General features: G+C 44.9%; 1 protein-coding gene across 1 annotated transcript in view; it reads right to left on the reverse strand.

Moving 5' to 3' along the window:
- The window catches only part of SLC45A2 (solute carrier family 45 member 2), a 111,684-nt gene extending 91,839 nt beyond the window's left edge, over positions 1-19,845 (reverse strand). Inside the window, exons 1-3 of the mRNA XM_044292676.1 lie at positions 19,389-19,845; positions 15,074-15,256; positions 7,974-8,293 (exon numbers count right to left, since the gene is read on the reverse strand). Of these exons, the coding sequence (XP_044148611.1) occupies positions 7,974-8,293; positions 15,074-15,256; positions 19,389-19,827 (942 nt within the window). The 5' untranslated portion in view covers positions 19,828-19,845. The remainder of the gene's footprint in view (positions 1-7,973; positions 8,294-15,073; positions 15,257-19,388) is intronic.
- Between the last annotated feature and the right edge of the window lie 239 nt (positions 19,846-20,084).

A 20,084-nucleotide genomic window follows, 5' to 3' on the forward strand; every position in this document is an offset into this window, starting at 1 on the left:
GGGCATGTTCACCTCCTCCGGCGGCTTAACAAAAAACTGCCAAGTAGGTGATTTTACCCCCAACACTTCGCACTGATTAACTGCCACCACCACTGGCTCCATCAACCACTGCACCACTTCTTTCCGGGCCGGTAGGTTCCTGCGAAGCGGGTGCTCTACCCCGGGCACATTTGGCTCCCGACCTCCCACTGCTGCCACCCTGCTGACTCCAGGCGAAGCTACCGACTTGCTGGCTCTGCCGCTACCTCACGCTCAAGCTGCCACCCTCTTCTCCCTATGATGAAGCCCCTTCGTCATCCGGCTCCCAATTGCGATCGGCTACATCATCGAGTACTGTCTGCAGATCAATGAGGTCCTCCTCAACGATGTCTGAGCCAGGAGCCTGACCGCTCGCAACACCAGCTCCCACGCCACTCTCCTCATCACTACTTGCAGTCTACCGGAGGAAGCGGTGGATGTCTCCTCCGGATCTTGGCTGGGCAGTAGCTGCTGACTGTCCTCTAGTAGCTCGCCCTTGCTGTATAGTGGAGCTGAACCCACAGCATACAATACTTCTCTGACTGAGGGAACAGAAAAGGACAGAGGCAGGTTGAGGACAGGTGAGGGCACAGGGCCTGCTCCCGGGCCATGCCAACTAATGGTTGTGTCTGACAAACCCACCGACTCTTGGCTGGGGGTGTCTGATGTCACTTGCGACAAAGTCGAAGATCGAGTCAACCATTCAAAAACCGCTGGGTTGCTGGTCAAGACACGACCGCTAGCTCCTGCTGCCACAACCCCTTACTCTGCTGCAACTTGCGCCAGAAACATTTAGGCCTTTGCCACTCCCGTGTGCATGGTCTGGCACTTCTGTCTGACATACACGCCAAAAAGGGCTGCAATTTTCTCACTTCACCACACAACGGCTAATAAGACCCCAATAACAAGAACGGTTTGCTGGAATTACAGAGGTATCATCTATTGCAAACCTGAAATGAGCAGCAGTATAATGGCAATTTAGATCCTCAGTCAGTGCAGCAAGGTGTAATAGGATTGTTCCTATTACCCAGGCTGTAAACTCCCCTACTGAACCCTGTTCTGCTTCAATACTGTAGAATAATTCCTCCCTATCCTTTCCCTACACTTCTAATGCCCTTTCCCTGAACTTCTATTGAGCAAAATATAAAAGTTTTCAAGTGATTCCTAGCACTGTCCCTAGCGCCTGCTGACGTCTCTTCCTGCACTTAGTACACTGGAAAATAGCTGAATCCAAGATGGCTGAGGCTATTTATAGGGCTGTGACATTACAGGGCTGGCTGGCTGCTGATTGACTGCATGCATGGCATTATGGGTGATACCTCGTTCCCAGAGTTCCTTGCTCCATGTCCTAACATGTGCAGCAGCCATTTTAGAAAAAATGCAATTCGTTCCCACGAAGCGTGAGGAAATTCAGAGCAAATTCCACTTAGCTTCGATTCGCTCATCTCTAGCCCATACATACCTTTTTGAGTACATATGGGGTGTTGCCGTATTCAGGGGGGAAATGGGGAACAAAATGTGAAGTGCATTTTTTCCTGTTACCCTTTGGGAAAGTGAAAAATTTGGGTGTAAAGCAAATTTGCTATTTTTCATTTTCACTGCCAGGTGTTTTTTAATTCTAGGAAATACCTTTAAGGTCAAAGTGCTCACTACACACCTTGAAAAATTCCTTGAGGGGAGTAGTTTCCAAAATGGGGTCACTTTTTGGGGGTTTCCACTGTAGGGCCACCTCAGGGCATCTTCATATGCGACAAAAAGCCATATGGTGCTCATTCCACTCTGAAGCCTGCTGTGTGCCCATACATCAGTTTGAGCACATATTTCTATATAAATCTGTAAAAACTGAAGATAGATAAAATATGTATTTTAAAATGAAGATTACAGCAAGACATACATTCAAAATTATACAAAATGTTCTTCCAACGCCATGTTTCAACGCATACTAAGGCCTTCCCAATAGATTCTGAGTCTGATACTTTAAGAATTAGTGTCCTTTAGTAATAAATACTGCCATAAAATTAGGAAATTTCTTACATGCAGCACGGAAGATGTTATTTATGTTATGGACTGTCCCTGCGGTTATCTATATGTAGGCAGGACTAAGAGACCCCTTAAAAAACGGATTGCGGAGCATATTGGGAACATAAAAAAGGGTTTCGAGAATCATTCTGTGTCAAGCCATTTTAAGATAGCTCATCAACAAGATCCCACATGCTTGAAATTTATGGCCATAGATCGAGTTCATAGAGATTGGAGAGGCGGGAATCATATAGAAAAAATGTCCCGACTAGAAACCAAACGCATTTTTGAATTAAATACTCTTTTACCACAGGGCTTAAATGCCGAGTTCACAATTGTTTGGTTTTCTATAGATGGGCGCCCCTCGCAGATGATCAACTGGGCAGTTTTCATATATCTGTCCAGTTTTTCCTCTGTGATGGGCCCCCATCTACTCCCCACTTAAAGTCTCAGACTCAGAATCTATTGGGAAGGCCTTAGTACACATTGAAACATGGAGTTGGAAGAACATTTTGTATAATTTTGATTGTATGTCTTGCTGTAATCCTCATTTTAAAATACCCATTTTATCTATCTTAACAGTTTTTACAGATTTTTATAGAAATTTATCAAAAACGCATAGAAACCACAATGGGTTTGGTGCGTTTTTTATACCATATTATTTGGGACTGATTAACAACTGTATGTAAGGATTTTTATTTTTAAGACTGCTAAATACCAGATTTGGAAAATCTTAAGTTGATAATTATAAATGACAATATATGTCCATAAGAATACTTTGTGATGCATGATCGGACAAGCACAAACCAGCATGATAACCATTTGCTCTGATTAGACTCTACATAGTTCGGATAAAAAAAAAAAAAAAAAACTAACAATCCAGGTTTTTTCAATAATCAATAGCCCTATAAAAAGGAGGGGCCAAAACAGGGGGACACTAGCCACTGATGAAGGGGTCAATTGCTCTAACCCCGAAACGCGTTTGGTAAATGGACCCCCGCACTTGAAATTGAGACTCTCGATGTATCGATTTTGGAGGTGAACACTTTAATACTACAACGACCCTGAGAACGCCGACTGCAGGAGGTCTTTGCTGGATAAGGGAAGCTCACCTTTAGCAAGATTACGTGGACTTCCGGCATTGGCGTGGGTCTCCATTGAAGATTAAACAGCCCTCGAGACCGTAACACCGATACATTCAACAGGTGCATCGAGACGAGGGTAGGAGATCTTTGTCGAAAAATCCTTCTGGTAACATCGAACTGTCTTTGAAAATTAAGCGATCGATTGCAAATTACAGTGGGACGCCGCTGCTTCAGGCTAATGAGTGGGACGCCACTCTGTGTACAGCTACCATAAAATCGAGACTTATTATTGGAAGTGCTATTAATTGAAACCTGAGACCGAAGTTTCAATAAATCGAGATTGAAGTTTTTTTTCAGACGCAACATTTTTTTATCGATTTTAGATCGATTTTTGTGTATTAATTTTTATTACTGGACTGGCACCTTTTACTGTTGGATTGCTATATACGTTATATTTGTATTTTTACTTTGGTTTATTCACAATGTAGTTTTTAGCATGCTATTTATAATCTATGCTGCTATATACAAGTACAATACACTGAATTAATTGAATATTAACATTGCCTATATCAATAAAAGTTTATTTACCAATATCCACTGCTCCCATAGCTTTAGAGAGTGCCCCTCTAAATTTTATTTATATTAATTCCCTTCTCAGACTTGGTGATCTGCAAGTGGGTGCACCTCACATGGTCTGCTGATCACTCTAGTGCGACATAATTCTTTTTATCCATGTTACAGGATCTGCTGAAAAAGCCCTTGTCCCGCGAGAATTGGCACAGGGCAAGGGAGACCAGAGAAGCATGAAATACTCTTACGCTGGGTTCAGACCTGAGCGTTCGCGATGGAGCGCTCTGTATGCGCGATTGTACGGGCGTTTGCAATCGCGCATACAGAGACAAGCGAACGCCCATTGTCGTGCGTTCCCGCTAAAGTCTATGTATGGGAACGCGTGACAAGACGCCCCAAAGAAGCTCATGTACTTCTTGGGGCGTCGGGCGTTTTACAGCGCGATCGTACGCGCTGTAAAACGCTCAGGTGAGAACCTTTCCCATAGGGAATCATTGGTTCTTGCCTGTGGAGCGTTTTACAGCGCGTAGGAACGCGCTGTAAAACGCTCAGGTCTGAACCCAGCCTTATGCTCAACTCAGAGGGGGTGCCTGGGTGAAGAAGGGATTAGGTACAGGTTAAGCTCTGAACCCGGACAACCCATTTAACTTGACTTTTCAATGGCTTTGTTGTATTAAGTAACAATTCCGAGTCTGCTCCAATAGGTTAAAGATTGCTACATCTGTATGTAGTGGATGGGGAAAGGTATAACCACCTAGTATCAACCACCATGTGTTAACACCACAAACACATGAAACATCATTCCACCATGAAACACCATCCTCCAATGTTACAGGGTCGTGGAGACGAGCTCATCTCCAGGCATTTCTAATTCTGAATTCTCTTGTGTGTCACCATCACGCGTCTCTTTGGCCTCATTTTATGACATGTTAGATCTTGGCCTTTTTTGAGGTTCTGGAAGAAGGACGAGCGATTTATCAAGTGCGGACACGCTGAAGTGATGAAAATTTGAGCACACAGGATGGGATGAAGGGATCTCCACGGTTCACGGACATTACAAGATTACTACTGTTCAAGGGATAAAGGGTAGGACTTCTTGATCTGGAAAAGGTTGCTGTATCTTTGCGTGAATTGATACTCCTAAAGCTTCCCATACACCTTCAATGGCTGCCAGGCAAACATGCACATTCTTTCCAACCTCCCATACACATGCATGCTTTTCAATGGAGAGAGGGGAGCAAGCCTCACCTTCTGTAAGAACAAAGGACTGGGCATGTGGAAATCTGACATGTGCAATCCTTTTCCCCTGAGACTGTTGCAACGGGCACCCCCCAGGGCCCTTTAAGTTGGGATAAGTGTTTGTTGTGACGCCAGTTGCAGTGAAGCAACAAGGGTACAGGGCCCCTTTTAGTGATATGGATGGTACCCAGGGTAGGAACGCCAGTGGTGATAGGTGGCCTAAATGATGTTTTACTTGTCACGGTGCTCCTACCTGGATATGCTGGACCCTAGGCGTTGGCTCCGCAGCAAATGAAAAGGGGGTTGTTGCTGAGATAGTACCCTGTGCACGCTGCAATTGGAGTCACAACAAATACAGATTGTCCACCCATACCTGACCACTGCAATCACATAACCAAAGTGGTGCATCCTTTATTGTGGGTTCTGCAGCAGGGCATATGTTGAGGCAGGTCACAATTCTACTGGGTGGCCTCTCCCATTGCTACGATACAGGCTGCTACTCTGGTAAGATCATGCAGATGCAGGATGTCCTTCTGTGGTCTAGCATTTCAAGTTCTTTCATCTTGGAGCCATAGTTTAGGCAAGATGGCTATTGGCGGGAGATCCATTGCCCCATCCAGTCCCAGACATTCTCGATGGGGGAGATATCTGGAGATAGAGATGGTCAGGGGAGCTGCTAGATATCCTGAAGAGTAGTGAAGACGACATTGTGTAGCAGGATTATTGTGTGGACAAGCGTTATCTTGTTGGAACGCCACGTCCCCTAACAGAGTAAAAAAAATAAAAAATAAAGGCTGGTCAATGTTCCCTCCACAAATGCCCGACGGAAACAGCCATAGTGGCTAAAATTTACTCCACACCATGACACCTGGTGTTGGACCGGTTTGTCTTCGCACTATGCATGATGGCAGTAGGTGCTCTCTCTCCAGCCCTCCTGTGAACTTTGATGTGGCCTTCATTAGTACCAAGGCTGAACCTGCTTTCTTCACTGAAACACTATTGTTTGTCATTGGTGACGCATCAGAGTTCATAACCCTGCCTCAACATATCCCCTGCTGCAGAACCCAAAATACAGGGGCATCACCTTGTGACCATTCACTGAGCATCACTAGGATCCCATTTTGGGTCCCAAAGGTCTAGGAGAAAAAAAATAATAATTTGGAGCTGCCTGTAGCGCCGATAATTTGCCACTTGGGTCTATTTCTTTAGATCAAAACCCATTTGATTTTATTGATGATATGGGGGTTGGGCCCCGAGAAAAATTTCCTCTGGCGGGCCAAGGAACCCCATTCCAACCCTGATCCCACGTATGAACAAAAGCCATCCACCAGCCAAGTACATTTTTAGTTTCCTTTAAGTAATTCTTCAGTCACTATTTTTAAATTTTTTGCAGCATTTAGGTTCCAATGTTACTTTATGTGATTTGCAAGGGGTCAGTGAGGAGCAAATGTTCCTGTCTGTGTAATAATTCAGCTAATAGACGATCGTAAGGTGCATTACCACAACCCGATGCAGGATACAACAAAGTTTATTACGAGACAACGCGTGTCGGGGTCTCGATGACCCCTTTATCAAGTCTGTCACCCTAGTTTAAGTGCAGCTGGGTGTATACTGCCTGGTTCCTTCTAAAAATGGAGCGTGTCTGTGCCTTGTTTCAATTGTAGATGGAGTTAGTATAGCGGTTTGTTGCAGCGTTCTCGCTACAGTCTTGCACGTGGCACATGTGGAAGGGACGAGCAGGCACTCAATCGTGACAAGCTGAGATACGTTTTCCAATTTTTACCCGAGTGGCGACCTGGCCTTCGCCCCAAGGGTTTCCTGATGCATCTGGCAGCACCAACCTGTGACCTACAAATCTCACAGCCTACCTTCAATACGATTGCACATGATTTCGGTGCAACCAAAACAGGCGAGTTTATCGTATCCACCTGCTTTTGAAGGAAGCTGTTGTATCTTGACTGATTTACCCTATGAGTGCCTCTCTCACCCTGTGGCCGTAACCTTACTGTGTAATAATTCAACATAGCGTATGGAAAATATTAAACCATGAGAGATGTGCATATTGCCATCTCCAAGACATGAATGAGTAATGTCTTTAGGGCTGCAGTGGTCCTATGACAACAAGGTCATAATAGTATGGCATAATCGTACAGTATTAGAACAAAGTTTTATGCAAATTGACTTTGGATGTTTCATCCGAAGTCGATTCGCTCATCCCTACTGATGACCTGTCCTCAGGATAGGTCATTATTATCTGTTCCATGGGGGTCTGACAACCGGGACCCCCGCTGATCATCTGTTTGAGAAGGCACCAGTGCTCCTGTGAGCACCGCGGCCTTCTGTGCTTACCAAGCACAGCGCCATACATTGTATAGCGGCTGTGCTTGGTATCACGCTCAGCCCCATTCAAGTGAATAGGGCTGAACTGTGATACCAAGCACAGCCGCTATACTGTGTACGGCGCTGCACTTGGTAAGCTGAGAGAAGGTTGCGGCGCTCACAGGAGCGCCTATGTCCTCTCAAATAGCTGATCAGCAGAAATCCCGGTTGTCGGACCCCCATCGATCAGATACTGATGATATATCCTGAGGATAGGTCATCAAAATCTTGGAAAACCCCTATAAATTCTTTAAACAATTATACCCTTTTTTAATATAATTTATCTCACCAGACAACCCTTTTAAGCAGTCAAGTAATAGTCTTATGGGCAGGGGGAGGAGGTATATTTGGGTTCTTTGGACTTCCAGTCAGTCATCCTATTGAGAACGCTACCAACATTTTAGTTGGTAAATTCGAGGGATGTAAGTAACGCTCCCAGGAATGTCCCAGACACGCGGGAATGACCACTTAGGGCAGTGATTACATTAGCCCTACTCACTTTTGGCCCAGAATCTGAGAGGACCATCTCTGAAGATGAGGACAAACTTGGTTGTTAACTATGCACTACCGTCAACCATACCCCTGTCCTAATGGCTGATAAACAGAAACAGGAGATACAAGTGACACCAGATAATAAAAAGGGATACATGGTGTCCTTCATACCTTTGTGATGTCTTCTTCCTCGCCTTCTACGTAAGACAGAGATCTTATTTTGGGTTCGTTCTTCTTGAAGTTATTATTCTGTGTGGTGTCTATAGACCCATAAGCCTTAAGCCCTTCATGTCTGAGGAGAAGTTTGGTTTCAGATATTTCGACCTTCAGAGGAGTCTCCGGAATGCTGCACAGATGTACCACAAGGAACAGCAGGAAGACGGAAGAGGAGAAGAAAAACATGACTTGAAATTCTGAACCCATCAATCTTCCAAGAAATGTGGACCCCCAGTCCATGGCTCCAGTGAGATAACCCAATGCTCCTCCTAGTCCTGTAGGACAAATGCAGAGATAGGTGGTAGGTTATGTTTAAATGGTGAAAATTGCCTATGTAGCACCATCATATTCCATCACCCTGTGCCGAAAATGCAATTATATAGGCTACACCTGACACTGTGTACTGGGGAAATGTAGGTGTTATAAATGAATAGCCCCCGGCGGTGGCATACTTGCAATAGAGGCATACCATGCCACCGCTATGGCTCCAGGGGGTAGGGGAAGCCCAACTGAAAACACTGCATTTTCACACAGCCACCACTAGGGGGAGCTCAATGCAAAGAGATTATTACAGATTCCATGCTAGTTGTATTAATTGCTAGTCACAGCCCCCCCTCCCCCCCACTCCCCCCCTAGTGGTGGTTGCAGGCTTTGTACTTTAAGAGAAGCAGGAGATTTATCAATGCATTTACCAGTTTTCTGATGTAAATACATTAAGAATTATAGTGTTCAGAATGAGCGTCATATTTGAAGCATCTGTCCCATAAGAGTCGGTTAAAGTGGGTTAGGCCAAAGAATCTTTACTTTTATTTTTTTAAGTTAAATACAAATTATTTAAAGTAAATTTATCAGAAATCAGGGGTGTTGCAGAGGTTCTGCATTTCCTGAGGTGCAGGGGCCCCATACTAAGTTTTGTTAAGAGGCCCTATGAGATCTGTGTACATCTCTGATCCCACCATATAATAGATCTTCAGGGATGCTAGTTTGCATATCTTTCCGATAAACCCAAAGATGTCCAATGTAGCTTTCCTTCCAAAAGGAAAAGGAATCTAAGCCTCTCTAAGAAGCAAGACATTTAAATTTGTATACATTTTTCACACTCCTTAGGCCTCATGCACACGACCGTTATTCTGGTCTGCATCCGAGCCGCAGTTTTTGCGGCTCAGGTGCGGACCCATTCACTTCAATGGGGCCGCAAAAGATGCTTCGTTCAGTGGCCCCGCAAAAAAATAAAATATATAACAGGTCCTATTCTTGTCGGTTTTGCGGACAAGAATAGGCATTTCTACAATGCACCGCCTGTTCCGTTCCGCAAATTGCAGAAGGCACACAGGCAGCTTCCGTGTTTTGGAGATGCGCAATTTGCGGACCTCAAAAAAAAAAAAATATATAAAAAAAAAAAAAAAAAAAAAAAAAAGAAGAAGAGGTCGTGTACATGAGGCCTTAAAGTGAGAAAGAGTACCCCTCCAAAATGTGATTAAACCAATTTTGTCTGTTCTGATAAAGGGTAATCATATGGAAAGAGCTGTGTGCAGATGAGATGCTGACCTCAAGATAACTCATCAGTATCTGATCTGTGGGGGTCTGACACCAGGGACCCCCACTGATCAGCTGTTTGAGAAAGCAGTGGTGCTCACTGTGCTGCCATCTCTTAGCTTTCCCTAGGTCACGTGACATCAAGTTCATTGGTCACATGGCCAAGGCGCAGCTCAACCACATTGAAGTATATGGAGCTGAGCTGTAATACCAAGCATAGCCACTATCAAATGGATGGCGCTGTGCTTAATGAGCAGGAAAACACGGTGGTGCTACTTTAAAGAGGACTGTGAACTAAGAATACAGACATGGAGAGCGGCGCCCGGGGATATCACTGCACTTACCATTATCCATGGGCGTCTCTCCGTTCTCCCGCTATGCCCTCCGGTATCTCCAGTCACAAAGTTATAGTAGGCGGAGATTTCAGTCACTAAGTTATGGTAGGCGGAGTCTGCCCTTGTTCTGCTGTAGCGCTGGCCAATCGCAGCGCAGAGCTCACAGCCTGGGGGGTTATTTTCTCCCAGGCTGTGAGCTCTGCGCTGCGATTGGTCAGCGCTACAGCAGAACAAGGGCAGACTCCGCCTACCATAACTTAGTAACTGAAATCTCCGCCTACTATAACTTTGTGACCGGAGATACCGGAGGGCATAGCGGGAGAACGGAGCGGCGCCCGGGGATAATAGTAAGTGCAGCAAGATCCCCGGGCGCCGCTCTATATGTCTGTATTCTTAGTTCACAGTGTCATAATCGGTGAAAGGTCCTCTTTAAGCGCAGGTGCCTTCTTAAATAGCTGATGGGTAGGGGTCCTGGGTGTCGGACCCTTACCGATCAGATACTGATGGCCCATCCAGAGTATAGGTCATCAATTGTATAGTCTCAGAAAACCCTTTTAATTTTGGGTAGTTACGTTAATTTGCTGGTGTGGAACAGTCAGTTTTCTTGTCCTTTTGGAAGGAAACTGGTTTGAATGTCTTTTAAACATGAGCTTTCTCTCTCACTCACACATGCTCTCATAGATAAATAGGATGCTCTGCCAGGAGTGACGGCCATTGCTTGTTCTGTTTGAAAGAGCCTCAAGTGAGGAACTCGCCTCATACCAAAGTAGGGCATGTGGAATAGGACTATGAGGAACTGGGGCTATGGGTTGGAACTTCAAAAGAGGATTTCAGCAACTGTAGAAGCTCCCGAACAAACAGCCATGGCATGCTAGGTGTTAATCTGGTGCATCTAACACTATTTACACTGGGCGCTGTTCATACGCTTAGTACTAGACCAACTTCACCATGTGAATAGCATAGCTCGCCATAGCGTGCTATATCAACAGAGTGGCGCACTGGCAGCCATTACATCTGTAAATGAAGATTCTGATGGGTCCTCCGATGGTTTTCAGGTTTCCTCCAAAACCGCTCCATATGGCATTGTAGTCTGCAGGATCAGACTACACAGGGTTTGTTTGTAGTCTGTAACCATGGAGACACATTGGTCTGCATAGGAGTTCTAGATACGAAGTGGTTGAGGACTTTTTGCAGAGTTTTCTCATTTATATTTTAGATGCATTGGAGAGAAAAAATAAAGTTGCAAAAGTACAGTAGATATGGGCTTTAATTTCCTTCACAAGGCACCTATGAAAGGATATAATATGATTCATGAAAATAGCTTATTCAAAAGTTTAAAGAAAGTCTCCAAGGGAATTATAGCCGGATTTAATGATGATATTTATCTTTACGTTTCAAGGCTGCGCAATGTTTGATTACGTAGTGAGCCGGCTTCTCTGAAATTATACATTGTGAAAATGCGCAAGAGAGCTGGGGGAGGAAAATACTAAAATAAACTGGAAAAAGAAGAAGATGCCAGATCACGAACTGAACTGCATAATAATTAAGGTACATACTAATTAAAAGACAAGTCCAATAGGAGAATATGCACAAGTCATTGAACAAATGTAAAGAAAATAAAAATAAAAATAGGGCAGTGACCACTAGGGGGAGATCAGGAGCCTAAAGGAAACTGTTGACCCACTGAACTCAGTAACAGCATAATATACTTAAAGGGGTTGTCCGGGTTCAGAGCTGAACCCGGACATACCCTTATTTTCACCCCGGCAGCCCCCCTGAGCCTAGCATCGGAGCATCTCATGCTCCGATGCGCTCCAGTGCCCTGCGCTAGATCGCGCAGGGCACAGGCTCTTGTGTTTACAATAACACACTGCCGGGCGGTAACTTCCGCCCAGCAGTGTGTTCGGTGACGTCACCGGCTCTGAGGGGCGGGCTTTAGCTCTGCCCTAGCCGTTTTACTGGCTAGGGCAGAGCCAAATCCCGCCCATCAGTGCCGGTGACGTCACCGGGGTTCCTGTCAGCCCCATAGAGAGCCCCGGTACGTCACCGGAACTCAGAAAAATGCCTTTGCCCTGCGCGATTTAGCGCAGGGCAAAGGAGAGCATCGGAGCATGAACTGCTCCGGTGCTCATGTCAGGGGGGCTGCCGGGGTAAAAATGGAGGGATGTCCAGGTTCAGCTCTGAACCTGGACAACCCCTTTAATCTCCTTAGTGACTCATATTTGTAATTGTATATATCTGTATGCAGTAGGCTCCTGAGCTCCCTCTAGTGGTGGCTGTATATATCTGTATGCAGCAATCTCCTGAGCTTCCTCTAGTGGTGGCTGTATATATCTGTATGCAGTAATCTCCTGAGCTCCCTCTAGTGGTGGCTGTATATATCTGTATGCAGTAGGCTCCTGAGCTCCCTCTAGTGGTGACTGTATATATATCTGTATGCAGTAATCTCTTGAGCTCCCTCTAGTGGTGGCTGTATATATATCTGTATGCAGTACTCTGCTGAGCTCCCTCTAGTGGTGACTGTATATATCTGTATGTAGTAATCTCCTGAGCTCCCTCTAGTGGTGGCTGTATATATCTGTATGCAGTAGGCTCCTGAGCTCCCTCTAGTGGTGGCTGTATATATCTGTATGCAGTAATCTCCTGAGCTCCCTCTAGTGGTGACTGTATATATCTGTATGTAGTAATCTCCTGAGCTCCCTCTAGTGGTGGCTGTATATATCTGTATGCAGTAGGCTCCTGAGCTCCCTCTAGTGGTGGCTGTATATATCTGTATGCAGTAATCTCCTGAGCTCCCTCTAGTGGTGACTGTATATATCTGTATGTAGTAATCTCCTGAGCTCCCTCTAGTGGTGGCTGTATATATCTGTATGTAGTAATCTCCTGAGCTCCCTCTAGTGGTGAATATATATATATATATATATATATATATATATATATATATATATATATATATATATAGTAAGCCAATAGAAAATCAAAACTCCAGCTGAAGATATACTATAAAATGAATCAGCACAGAATTAACATTGCGATTCAGGTTAAGGAAGCCTTTTATACAGACGTACATGATATTACAATGTATTCCCATATATTTAGCTTCAAATCTCACATTTATTCCCTTTAATCTGCGCCCCTTGCTACTCCTTACAATTCAGCGCCGCAGGCAGAGAATAAGCTGCCACCATTAAACATTATACAATTACTTCTATACTATCGTCCTATTAAGCCTCATTTGTCTAGTGCATATTCCCTGTATTACTTGGCCTCTGGGAGATGGAAGGTGCGCAGCATTAATCACAGGTTCAGGTGCAAATGACTGTTACCTTGCATTATGCAAATGACAACATCAATCAAATCTAAAACAAGCGGCAGGGTAATTATAAACCCATCAATGAGATAATGCTTCACAGTATTTAAGGCTGAGATCCTGAACGGTCAGTCAGTCCTGGTTCACACTGCTTTTTATTATGGCAAATGCCCACAGCAGAGTCCTGTGCACCGAACTGCTTTTACGACAATGCATTAAGCCTGAAGCCTATATATCAATGCATAAAGCCCATCTGGAAGGGCATGGAGCCCGTACATCAATGCATGGAGCCCATCTGGAAGGGCATGGAGCCCGTACATCAATGCATGGAGCCCATCTGGAAGGGCATGGAGCCCGTACATCAATGCATGGAGCCCATCTGGAAGGGCATGGAGCCCGTACATCAATGCATGGAGCCCATCTGGAAGGGCATGGAGCCCGTACATCAATGCATGGAGCCCATCTGGAAGGGCATGGAGCCCCTATAGCAAATTATGGAGCCCATATGAAAGGGCATGGAGCCCATACATTGTATGGCAATGCAAGACGCTCATATGCCAGAGCATGGAATCTGTATGACAATGTATGGAGCCCATACGGCAGAGTATGCAGTTTATGCAGTAGGGCATGGAGCCTGTACAGCAATGTATGGAGCCCCTAGAGCAGGGATCCCCAACCTGCGGCCCTCCAGCTGTTGCAAAACTACAACTCCCAGTACTCCTGGACAGCCTACAGCTATTAGGGCATGCTGGGAGTCACAGTTTTGCAACAGCTGGTGGGCCATAGGTTGAGCATCCCTGCCCTAGAGCAATGCATGGAGCCCATACGGCAGAGCATGCAGCCTATGCAGTACAGCATGGAGTATGTATGGCAATGCAGGAAGCCCATAAGGCAGGGCATGGAATCAGTACGATAATGCATGGAGCCCATGTGGCAGATTATGTGGCCTATAGAGCACAGCATGGAGCCTGTGCGGCCATATACTGAACTGTATGACAGGGCATGGGGTTTGTCCTTACTTTGCTTCCATATACCTCCATATAGAGCCCGACGGGGCATGTCACATTTTGATTTGTAGTATTTGTACAGAATCTAGCAGAGAAAAAAAAATTCTGAATGCCTCCATATAAAATCAGGCGGTAGAGTAGAGACCCCGTGTAATTCTATGGTAGCCCCATTACCATCTGCGCAAAACAGATCCATAAAACCTTATTGATTCAAGGTGCAATATTCAGATGCATCCACAGGTCGGCATTAAATCTAACATCTACGTGTAGATTATTTCTGCCACTGAGCTACAAGGCTGACACTTTTTCCATGGGGAAAAAAATAAATAAATTTGCAGACCTCATTACATGCTGATTGTTATCGGATTAGACTCGGATGTCTGTGCACAATCTGACACGTAGGTCAGTGTAGACAGACTGTCAGCAAACAGAGGGTTGGTTTTTATCAGATATTCTGGATTACTGGATGGTCACACGACACCACCTCTAGGGGGAGCTTTGGAGCCCACTGCAAGGTGATGTACTATTGACTTCAATGTATAAACTGTATGCTCCTTAGCACCCCCTAGTGGTGACATTACATAACCGGAAAATCCTTTTCTAGGGTATGTTCACACAGGAAAAATCCGCTACAAAACTCATGACAAATCCCTGGCAAAATTGGCATGGGTTACATGCGAACCGTGCCACGGATTAGTGCTGCTGATTCATCCCCTGCTTTGCATTATGATAAAGGCTGAGGCCAAGTTCACATGTTGTGCAGAGTCAGTGAGGCCAGCCGGTGTTCGTACAGTCATGGGTTTCACACGTGTGACCGGCTCACATGATCAAAGCCCATTCCTTCCCTGGCCTGGGGGAAGCTCTTACCAGTGAGCAGCGCGTGGTAGTGCAGGCCTCTCTCCTTGTCCTGGTGAGAGCACACATCAAACAGATAGGCTTTGATCGGCCCGTCAATGAAGTCCGCAGCAAAGTCAAAAGCCACAACCCCCAGCATTGTGATGACGATGGCCCACGTCCTCTTCTCCGGGCTGTTGCGGTTCCTAAATATAGCTGCAACAGAAGAAAGGCAATTACAAATGGGGAAACCGCATGATGGCTTTTATCAAGATGTAGTAGAGCTAAATGTGTTATGGAACAGATTTTATTATGTTTTGTAATAGCATGCACAAGTCAGCTCTGCTAGTCCGGTTTATCTACTATGTTGATGTCATACTGGTGAAGGTTCCTAGATAAGGTCTCATGCCCGGCCGTGCCCGTATTGCGGCCTGCAAACAGCGGGTCCACAATATGCGGAAAATTCACTTGATTGGGTCCGCAATCTGGAAGTTTAGGGCGAAATGGAGGCACGGTACCGTGGGGTTTCTCTCCATGCCTCTGCACTGAAAAAAATAAATAAAAAAAAATAGAAAGTGTTCTATTTTTTTTTGCGGTGCGGACGGATCACGGACCCATTCAAGTTCTATGGGTCTGGATTCATCGCGGCCGCCGCACGTATGGTGCCCATGCATTGGAGACCACAAATTGCGGCCCCCAATGCACGAAACGGCTGAACGACTTGTGAACCCTCATCCAGATTCAGCAACAAAAAAGTTCCCATAGAAATGGGCAGGATGAAAAGGAACATAAAAAAAACACATAACACACATTTTCTTTGTAACAATGCCTGTCCATGTTTTTTTTATTTTTTCTGCGGAACGGACTTACAGAAACGGAATACACACAGAATCAATTCAGGGTTTTTTTGCGGACCCATTGAAGTGTATCTTCCACAAGGTCCTTACACATGATTTTGCACTGGCATTTTTTTTTTTTTTTTGTGTTTATCACTACTACCAAAACACCCACAGATTTTTATACCACATGCTTTTTTAACGTTTTTTTTTTTAAGCATAATTTTCTTCTAAATAGCGGTGTGTGAACCGAATTTTTTTCCCTATAGAGAAAGACGTAAAAATGGCAAAAAAACAAAAGCTTCAAGTTGCTGCATTTTTATAAAACTGCAATAGACCCAAATAACACCGCCTAATGAACAAAAATGCCAGTAGTGAAAAATACACTTATGTTTCCAGCGCGTCATAATTCCCTTCAGTTTTCAGTGTTTTCACAAAAAACACACCAAAAATCCCTACTAAGGCTACATGCACACGACCGTGTGTGTTTTGCGGTCCGCAAAAAAAACTGATGACATTCCGTATGGCATCCGTTTTTTTGGGCGGATCCATTGTAATAATGCCTATCCTTGTCCGCAAACTAGAAAAAAATAGGACATGCACTATTTTTTTAGCGGAGCAACGGAACGGACATACTGATGCGGACAGCACACTGTGTCCGCATTCTATCCGCAAAAAAAAACTGATCGGACACTGAAACAAAATACGGTCGTGTGCATGTAGCCTAAAACACAATCTGTAAAAAAAAAAAAATTTACGCCATTTAAAAAGCCTATATGTGAACGTACCACAAGTAGAGCATTTTATCACCCCCTGTTGCCAAAAGGTAACATCCGCAACATAAAAAAAACAAACAAAAAAAAAAACCATTTTCTTGTTTTTCAAAAAACACATTATTTATGTTTGTCTAGCCTTAAAATAGTCGCAATTTTTTGACTATTTTGAGGGCCATGCAACAATATTTAGACGCACAGGAGTTTTTATGGTAAGTTCCATAGATAGGCGGGATGGGGGTGTGCCAGAACTCCAGCCCCGGCAAATTTACTACTTTTTCACCTGGAAACATGCAAAACAGTAGATGAAAAACGATGCCAGGCAGGAGCTGGTGTACTTTCTAAAACAGGCGCAAAGACTAGTGCTGTAGATGTGCCTAATTTATGAAATTAGCCATACGCTACAACAGCGCAAGGGGGACAACTAAGACCAGCGTAAAAGCCATCTTAGTAACTGTCCCCCAGAGGCTATGGTCACACGTGTGCAGAAAAAAAAAAAAAAGCTGCAGATCAGAAAATAATCTGAGAACCGTTAATTTTTGACTGCGTAAAGGTCGCCAATATGCACCAAATACGCAACATATTTCTGCGCACCTTAATGGGGAACTCGGCTAAAATGTGATTCAAAGAAGTGACACACCACTTCTCAAGAATAAAAAAAAATTAAAAATAAAAAAAACTGTCAAATTATGCACCTATGGTGAGGAATCTGCAGATTTTATTTATTTTATTAAATACAGCCCTAAATTGGCAGCAAACGGAGGTCTTGAAAAGGATAAAGAGAATCTAAAGGAGGAAAAAAATAAAAAATTTCTATCTGGTCTCAGACTCAGGCCTCATGCACACGACCGTATGCATTTTGCGGTCCGCAAAAAACAGATCTGCAAAAAATACGGATGACGTCCGTGTGCATTCCGTGTTTTGCGGAACGGAGCAGCTGGCCCCTAATAGAACAGTACCATCCTTGTCCGTAATGCGGACAATAATAGGACATAGTTTATAAGTTTATAAGGCTGAAAAAAAGGCATGTTCTTTTTTTTTTTGCGGAACGGAAGCAGAATGCACACGGAGTAACTTCTGTTTTTTTGCGGACCAACTGAAATGAATGGTTTCGTAAACGGTCCGCAAATAAAACAGAACGGACACAGAAAAAAATATACGTTCATGTGCATGAGCCCTGAGGTAAACAGCCCGGACTCCAGACTGATGCATTTACCTGCACTGATCCATTGTAACAAACTATCAGGACAGAGAAGATTCTTGTGTTTAGCTCAGAGAATACCTTCTAAACTGGGGGTCTGTATAGAGTTTCATTATCTGAGTATTTATAAAACCTCATTCACTGACAGCAAGCAGAGACCGCTTTAATTAAATTATGTCTATATAAAAAAGAAATAGGATTACAAATTCAGCACCTCTGTACCTGATGTAGCAGAGCTAATCTTTCCTTTGGTTCATAGCAATTAGGAATGGACCCAATGGGTCCATTCCTAATCGTAGGTGGCCAAACTACTCCAACCCGAGGCGGCCAACAGCCATACGATTTTATGGCTGCCCGGGGTGGGCATGGCTTTGTTGTATGCAGCCGGCGGCACCACTAGGTCATACCTCAAAGCTATGACATGGCTGGGTGCAAAAAAAAATTGGGAAAATTCCTGGTCATTGGCTGCCACAGAGGGTCACGGTTTGAGCACGTGCTGCCTAATTCCCCATGTGGACAATCACAATCCCACTGCACCTGCAGTACATCAACATCTCATCTGTTAAATGTAGCAGAGCTGAGTTTGTCATTTCACACAACACATTGGCCCACACTCCCTAATCGGAAAGACACGCCAAATCTAATCACACTGGCGCACGCTGTATAAACGGCAATAATAAATTTGGACAAGCCAATAAAAACAATGAGCGCTGCCAAGTCTCCCTACGCATTTTTGTGTCAAGCTGGGTAATCTGACCCAGCTGTGTGTCGTTGTCAGGCAAGTGTATCTACAGCTCTGACTGTCTGGTTGCTAAAGGCCCGGGCAACACCTGTAGGAGCCATTAAGGGAGATTTCTGAGCCTGTCCTTGTCACCCATAGCAACCAATCACAGTGCGGCTTTCATTTTTCAAGAGCGGAATACAAAATGAAAGCTGCGCTGTGATTGGTTGCTAGGGGCAACAAAGACAGTTTTGTTTTTAGACAAGGCTGTAAACGTTTCCCGGTGACTTTAAGGGGTAGTCCCATTAAGACAACTTATCCCGTATCCACAGAATAGGGGATAAGTGTCTGATCGGTGGTGGTCAAACCACTGGGGCCCCAGCTGAACACAAGAACGGGGGCCCGTGTTCACCATTTGAATAGAGTAGCAGACTCTCTTGCTCCGCTCCACCTTATGGGAGGTTCACCATTCTCCGGTGGCATGTAGCATGCGCTACATTCAAATGGGGGGAACCCAGTGGTCAGACCCCTGCCGTCTGAGACACTTATAAATTGGCCCTTTACATGACAAATTCAGATTTGCTGCATCGGTTTATTGTTTGGTACCACGCTGTCCCTGGCCCTATAACACAAATTGGAAGAGAATTGGAGTGGTAGTGTTGCCCATGGCAACCAATGAACTTCCAACTCTCATTCTCCAAAGGGCCTTTGAAATGAGAGCGGAGCCAACTGGTTGCTATTGGCAACAGCGCCGATTTCAATAAATCTCACCTCCCCCAAACTTCACCCAGTATCATAAAGCAGACATCCTACTTACCGGTTATCACCGTGTCACCATTGAGGTAGAGCGTCATACCCAAAACCATCAGAATCCCCAACGCCAGGATGTAGGGTCTCCGTCTGCCCCAGCGAGACCGACAGTAGTCACTGGCAGATCCTACCACCGGCTGCAGAACGAAACCCAAGATGGGGCTGATGAGCCAGACCAGGCTGTACAAGCTCTTAGGGAGTCCAACGCTCAGTAGGACAGGGGTGACATAAGCGGCTTCCACCGCGTAACAAAACTCCCTCCCAAACATGGCCATGCCATGCATAAGCAGCCTGCCAGTGGACCTTCTGGGGGGCTCCACCGACTGGAAGATCCCCTCCATCTGCTCAAGACTGCTACTGTAATCCATGCCTTCCAGAGCGGGCACCTTCCCGGTGCTGGGAGTAGTATTAGGGGCCTGATACTCCACATCCTTGGAGAGAGTCATTATTGTATGGTCAGGGAGTCAGATGGTATTTCCTTTGCAGTGGGGCAGCTCTCAGCTTCCAGGCTGGAGGAAGGCGTGACTCCCTTTTTGAGCTGGAAGATCACAAGTTTTAGGAGAAAGGAGGAAAAAAAAAAAAAAAGTCATGTGAAGGCCGAGACGTCTTAACTCCACACAGTTCACTGGCTTAGGTTCTGACGAGGTATCATGTGTAAAGTTCCTCGTCTCCATGATGCCTCGTTACTAAACCTTCTGGAGGT

Source organism: Bufo gargarizans, chromosome 1 (genome assembly GCF_014858855.1).
Source record: "Bufo gargarizans isolate SCDJY-AF-19 chromosome 1, ASM1485885v1, whole genome shotgun sequence".
NCBI lineage: Eukaryota > Metazoa > Chordata > Amphibia > Anura > Bufonidae > Bufo > Bufo gargarizans.